Source organism: Austrofundulus limnaeus, unplaced genomic scaffold, assembly GCF_001266775.1.
Source record: "Austrofundulus limnaeus strain Quisiro unplaced genomic scaffold, Austrofundulus_limnaeus-1.0 Scaffold639, whole genome shotgun sequence".
NCBI lineage: Eukaryota > Metazoa > Chordata > Actinopteri > Cyprinodontiformes > Rivulidae > Austrofundulus > Austrofundulus limnaeus.
Window position 1 is genome coordinate 219,552 of NW_013953041.1, and position 7,496 is coordinate 227,047.

At 36.1% G+C, this 7,496-nt stretch overlaps 1 protein-coding gene across 1 annotated transcript in view; it reads left to right on the forward strand.

Annotated features, from left to right (window-relative positions):
- Window positions 1-2,306, forward strand: part of LOC106531473 (uncharacterized) — a gene marked incomplete in the record, with an annotated part of 111,337 nt that extends 109,031 nt beyond the window's left edge. Inside the window, 1 exon segment of the mRNA XM_014027349.1 lies at window positions 573-2,306. Coding sequence (XP_013882803.1) covers window positions 573-2,182 — 1,610 coding nt within the window.
- Between the last annotated feature and the right edge of the window lie 5,190 nt (window positions 2,307-7,496).

The following is a 7,496-nucleotide window of genomic DNA, read 5'->3' on the forward strand; positions in this document are numbered from 1 at the left end:
CTGGTCCAAGTGTCTGGAGAGAGGGAAGTCTGGGTCTCTCTGCTTAGGCTGCTGCCTCCGAGACCTGACCCTGGATAAGAGGAAGAAAAGGGATGTATAAACATTCATGTATAGAGTTTGCACAAAAATAAGAAAATTTGTGTTTGTCTTCTTTTTATAACAATGATTTTTGGCAATAAATCTTATTATTGGCATCACCTGGAGATATCAGAAGCTTAAGACAAGAGTCAATAGCAAAAACAAAATTAATTTTTTGCTAGAGAAGATTTGGCAAATTGTCATGTGTGCAACCCACATACTCAGTTCTGCTGCTCATCACACAAACACATATTTCTTATAAATGTGACACTATTCAAAAGTCAAATAAACATGTTTTCCATTGGAATGTTTTATATACATTGGACACAACTTCTAGATTGAATGTTTTTTTATGTACAGGGCCTTGTGACTTGGCACTATAGAAACATTTGAATTATATTCAACCTCCTACGAATTAGGATTATTTCCTGCCATCTTCATAAGTGAAACTCCAGACCAATGCAGTCAAAGATGCCAATTCTTTTCTGTTACAGGTGTTGAAGAGCAGCAGAGACCAGAGAGTCTCAGGATTGTTCTGATTGGGAAGACCGGCAATGGGAAGAGTTCATCAGGAAACACTATTTTAGGAAGACGTGTATTTGAAGCCAAACCAAGTCAAAGATCTGTCACCAAGCACTGTCAAAAACGACACAGTGTGGTGTACGGTCGTCATGTTTCTGTTGTGGACACTCCTGGTCTGTTTGACAGCACTTTGTCTACTGCAGAAGTTAATAAAGAAATGTTGAAATGCATCAGTCTTCTGGCTCCAGGACCACACGTCTTCCTGCTGGTGATACAGATCGGCAGATTCACAGAAGAAGAAAAGCAGACACTCAAACTTATAAAGGAGGGTTTTGGGAAAAAATCAGATTCATTCACCATTATTCTTCTTACAAGAGGAGATGTACTAAAACAAAATAATCAGTCCATTGAAGATTACATTGAAAAGGAATGTGATGACTCCTTTAAAAATCTTATTGATGACTGTGGAGGAAGATACCATGTGTTTGATAACAATGATAAGACAAACCGAGCACAAGTCATGGAGCTGTTAGCTAAGATTGAAACCATGGTGAAGAAAAATGGAGGCAGCTGCTTCACCAGCCAGATGCTGCAGGAAGCTGATGATGCCATAAAGAAAGAAACAAAGAGAATCCTGCAGGAAAAAGAAGAAGAGACAAAGAAAAGTATTAAGGAACTGGAAACCAGACATCACAAAGAAAAGGAGGACATGGAAAGAAAAATGAGAGAGCAGAGAGCAAAAACTGAACAAGAGATTAAACAGAAAGACATGAAAATCAAGGAAATGATGGAAAAAATCCAGGAGGTGAGAGATGAAAAGAAGAAAGAACAAGAAAGAAGACAGGAAGAAGAAACCAAGAGGAAGCGTGAGAAGCAAGTTTTGGAGGAAGAGTTTGCAGCATTGAAGAAAAACAAATCAGAAGAGGAGCTGTTGATGCGCAAAGCATCCATCAGGATGCAACGTGAAACTCTGAAGAAACAAAGGAAAGTCTTAAAGGAGAAACGAAAACAAGAAGATGAACAGAGACAACAGAAAGAACAAAGACTGCTGAAAGAATATGAACAGGAAAAACAGGAATTTGAAATGAAAAAGAGAGAGCATGAAATCAGGAAAGAAAAGGAGAAGAAGGAAATTGCAGAGCTGCAAAAAATCTATGAAACAAGAATTAAAACACTAAAAGAAACTCATGAGGATGAAGCAAGAAAAAAAGCTGAGGAACTGAATGAATTCAAAGAGAAATACCTCAAAGAGTTTACAGCTCAGAGAGAAGAGTATGAGAAACAACTGAAAGATAAAGATGAAAAGTATGATCTGCTGCAGGCGCTCAAAGCCCACAATGAAAAACAAACCAGAGATAAGCACAAAGAGGAAATCAATGCGCTGGTCCAATGTGTGACAAATAAGAAAGAGAACTTGAAAAAAATCAAAGACATGCTAATAAGACATGAGACCCAAACAAAACAAGTGAAATCTCAGGAGGAGATGGAAAACCTGCAGAGAATTCATGACAGAGAAATAAGTGACTTGGTTCAGCAACTTCTGAAGGAAAGTGATTCAAAATCTTCCTGTTCCATTCAGTGAGGATTGATCCAGAACTGAACAGATCATTATAGACCACACTGGACTTCTGGATCAGATCACCTTTATTCTAAATGTTGGATGGATAATGGAAGGATGATGGATGGATAATGGATGGATAGATGTATGATGGTTGTATGATGGATGGATGTATGATGGATAGATTGATGGATGGATGATGATGGATGTATGATGGATGAAAGATGGATGATGGATGAAAGATAAATGGATGGATGGATGGATGGATGGATAGATGGATGGATGGATGCATGATGGATGGATGGATGTTTGATGGATGGATGAATGTTTGATGGATGGATGGATGTTTGATGGACTAATTTTATTAATTCCAGCTTTAAATGATGAATATTCAAGTTTTTCTAAACAGAATTTTAACCAATTTAATAAAAGTTTAATATGAAAATAGTTTTTTTAATATATTTTGACTCAATTTCACAATAAACAATTTACAGTTTAAAATTAAGTTTTTATGTAAAAAAAAAACAATTGGATTCATTTTTATCACATCTGGTTAATTAAAAAAACTTGTGTCTATTTCTTGTATTTTAGTAACTAGTGAAATATTTTTTTGTAATAAATAAATATGTTAATTTTTCCTTTTTATTTTCTGATATTTTTAAAACATCAGAACATTTGTTCCGTGAATCAGGACGTGTTTTCCAGATGATTCTTTTCTGAACTGAATTAGAATTTTGGGCTGACCCTTATCATATTTGCGTTAAAGCATATTTTTCTTGTTTAAATCAGATTATTTGAATCATTTGAGACACAGCTCTGCTGCATGAAGGTGACTCTAACAGCTGCTGGTTTTACAAACATGTTGTACTTTTGAGAAGAACATTTCTTTCATTGAATCACTCATTACGTATAATTTTAATAAAATCAAACACTGTTATTAAATGTAGTTCAACATGTCTTCATTTACTTTTATTAGCTTTTATTCCTGAACAAACCTGGTTGTTTTTCTTTTTCTTTTTTCGTTATAAACTTTATTCATTTCATAAAACAAAATTATATGTACAATAAAAAAAAACACAAATAAAATGAAATGAAAGGTGGCGGAGAGAAGAAAAAATCTTATAATATCTGCCCCTTTTCTCTCAAATATAGATTCAATCTATAAGGATCTTCAGTTAACAAATCAAAACATTGAAATGTTCTAGAACAACAAAGTGAATGCCTTCATATTAAACCATTTCATGTTATTTTAACAGTCCAGTCTTTATCATTCTCTTAAATGTGCATATTGATGTGGCACTTTTGACATCGTCTTCTAAATTATTCCACAGTGTCACTCCTTGATTTGAGGTGCATCATTCTTTCAAGCATGTTCTAAATTTAGGTTTCATGAATATCTCTATTCCCTTAAGATTATAACAGCTCTCTCTCTTTGTAACATTTATCTGAACATTTAAAGGTAATGCATTTCATTGTGCTTTATACATAACTAACAAAATATGATCAATCAAATCATAGAATTTCATTAATTTCAGTTTACAAAATAATATATTAGAGGGATAAAGGTAATGTTTTCGAGTGACAACTCGTATAGCCCTTTTTTGTAAAATAAAAACAGGATGTGTAATAGTCTTACATGCTTTCCCCCATACCTCAACACAATAGACCAAGTGTGGAACAATTAATGTGTTATATAACTTATACAGAGCTTTATCAATGAACAAGTCCCTTACTTTGTAAAGAAATGCAATAGATTTTGCTAGTTTTGTTCTTAGATAATGAGGTTTCCATGTAGTTTCTCATCAATAACATCCAAAAACTTTGCCTCAGTGACTCTACTAATATCTACACCAACTCTGAATGGTATGTCAACAGTTCCTCGTCTCTTTTGTAAATAACATAATTAGTTTTGTCCAAATGTAATGATAATTTGTTGAGTTTAAACCAGTTTTGTATTTTCACAAATTCTGCTTGCATTTTCTCTGACATTCATTCTAGATCATTACCCAAACAAAAAAAGTTGTTTCATCAGTAAGAAAATGCATTTAAACTAGATACTGCATAGCGGTAACATAATGAGCCCCACACGCAGAAATGCACTGGAACTCAGAAGTCTTTAATCCTAATAAATGTCATGCTACTAGGTGCATCCCAAAATTGTAGTGGTTTGGGTGGGGTTGGTTGACCTGATGGATAGCCCCTCATCAGAACTAAATAACCAACGAAAATTTGAAGCTCCTATGTTTAATGGTTTTTGAGCAATAGCCATTTTTGTATGTCCAGATACCCCGTTTTCAAATAAATTGGGGGTCCGGGGTATGGTGGGGGGTGGGGGTGGAGCACTGGTTTGTGGGCCTGATGGATAGAGCTTCATCAGAGCTAAACAACAAAAGAAATCTGAAACTTCTATGTTTAATAGTTTTTGAACAATAACCATTTGGTATGTCCAAATACCCCTTTTTCAGATAAATTAGGGGTCCGGGGATGGGGAGCACTGATTGGTGGGCCTGATTGGATAGACCTTCATCAGAGCTAAACAACAAAAGAAATCTGAAACTTCTATGTTTAATAGTTTTTGAACAATAACCATTTGGTATGTCCAAATACCCCTTTTTCAGATAAATTAGGGGTCCGGGGATGGGGAGCACTGATTGGTGGGCCTGATTGGATAGACCTTCATCAGAGCTAAACAACAAAAGAAATCTGAAGCTCCTATGTTGAAAAGTTTTTGCATGTCCTGACACCCCCTTTTTGAAAGGAGCCCCCTCCTCAAATATGGGGTCTATTGTAAAACCGTTGGCTGGCGCAGTGTAGGTCAGACTCATCTACAGTCCTGCCAAATTTCATGTTGATCTGTGAGACGTTTTTGTGCTATGGTTGACCAAAAATCACTGAAAATAAATGAATTAATTAATTAATTAATAAACTGTATGAGAACAATATGACTCTCGCTTATGCTTCACGTGCGGGGCTCATAATAATCCTGATACATTGACCAAGTCATTCACATATAAACAATTTTGGTCCAAGTACAGAACCCTGAGGAACTCCACATGTGATTTCACAGAGTTCAGATCTTACATCATGTACTTACTATTTTCCAAATAACTAGATATCCACTGTAATGCTGGACCTCTAATCCCATATTTATTTAGTTTTCCAAGGAGAATGCTGTGGTCAATCGTGTCAAATGCTTTCTTTAAATCTACATAAATACTGGCACAATATTGTTTTTTGTCAATAGTTTTTTTTCCTGAGGGGGACATAAACCTGACAATCATCTGCATAAAAGTGAAATGAAATTCCATGCTGTCTAAAAATGGACCCAAGTGGAAGCAAATAAAGACAAAAAAGAAGGGGTCCTAAGACTGAATCCTGTGGGACTCCACATGATACAGGAGCAGAAGAGGACACATGATCCCCAAGGCTGACACAGAATGTTCTCTCACTAAGATAAGATCCGAACCACTCCAGTGCTGTGCCTCTAATGTCCACCCACTGCTCCAAAAGAGAAAGTAAAATCTGATGGTCCACAGTGTCAAAGGCAGCAGTTAAGTCTAAATCACAAGAATAACCCAATCTCCAGAGTCAGTGGCCAAATATACTGTATATCATTAAAAACTTTTAAAAGGCTTGAATATGTGCTGTGTAGTGATTTAAAACCAGACCGTAACACTTCTAAAATATTTTGCTCTTTCAAAGAGCAAAATAATTAAGAAGAATAATTAAGAAGAAGTGAGCAGCAGAGCAGGTGGAATAAATTCATTAACACAATGTTTATTTCATGAGTGAGTTTCACTCAACACCCGTCAGGTTTTACCTTTAACTCTTTTCTGTGAGTTTAAATCAAGAAACTTTATTGATTAAATTGACTTTATTTGGTTTGAATGACATGATTTGGTTAAAAAATACATTAACAAACAATTCTTTATTCCAGACTCAAGAGTCTGAAGTTCAGATGAAATGAACCTGAACTTTGATCTGACTGCGGTGATAGTGATACAATAAAAAAATAAAAATAAAGATAAAACCTTCAGGAGGAACTGAGCAGGTGATTAAATTCATTATATTGTTTATTTCAGATTGTTTCAGAACACATTCTCATCCAAAACCAGATTTTAAAAAGACGTGTAATGTGAAGTAATTTCTGAATCTCTACCATCCACTGCTCCTGCAGTCTGACTGCTGAGCTCCTGCAGACATGAGGGGGTTTGTGGACAAGTAGAAGAGTCGTGTTGAGGCTGAAAACACGTGAATGACATGATGCAGATGAAGCACCTTCATGTTTCGTTCTGAACAATGAGGGGTTCACTGTCTGAGTGTCTCAGAGACCCCCTATCTGACTGCAGGCTGGTAAAATAGAAGCTCTGACTCTTATTGGAGGATGACTGCTGTGACCTCTGAAGCTGTAAGAACATGACGTTAGTGTTCCTGGTCTGTAAGTCTGATGGGCACTCTATTTGACTACTTTAGAACACGTAGCAGAAAAGTTTCCTGTTGACACAGTGCATTCTTGTAGGAAAACCTGTGCTGCAAACTTGAGAACTTGTGCTGGAAGAATGGAATAATTAAAAATAATCTTAATAAACCTACAAACAAGACATCTGTGCAGTTTTAATGAAAGGAACGCTCAATTTGACAAATGTTGTCATTCATCTAAAATATGTTATTAACATTTATTTAACCAGAAAGAACTCACGAAGGTCATAAATCTCTTTGGACAGAGAGGCTTGAAGACAGCCTGATGTAAAAGTTTTATCTTTTATTTTTTAACAAAATAAATGCTTTTAAGGATTTGAGAAAATCAAATTTTATGGATAAATTTTTTAAATGTTTGCCAAAGTGCATTCTTTTTTTCAAACAAAGCAAAAATATCCAGCACCGTCTCATCAGGCATCCACTACATGTCCAGCTCATCAGTTTTGAGTTCTTCTAACCTCATGGGGATGTTAAATGACTCCAGTAATTTCCATTAGTTTCTATATCCTAACCCTGACCCTTTACTCTAAAGTTAACCACTCCAGTAGCTACCTGACCCTAAATCTGGCATAAACTTAATTCACACCTTGGTCCTAATCAGCCTCTAAATTCAGTCCCCACAAGGCTGCAATTTCCTGAAAAATCATCCTCACCAAGCAGCAAAAACATGGGCACACACACAGGTTTGCACAGCTATCTAATTGGGGACATTCCATTGACTTCCATTACGTTTCTACAGCCTAACCCTGACCACAAACCCTAAGGCTAACCTCACAGGTACCTACCTGACCCTAAACTAACCTCACAGGTACCTACCTGACCCTAAACTAACCTCACAGGTACCTACCTGACCCTAAAC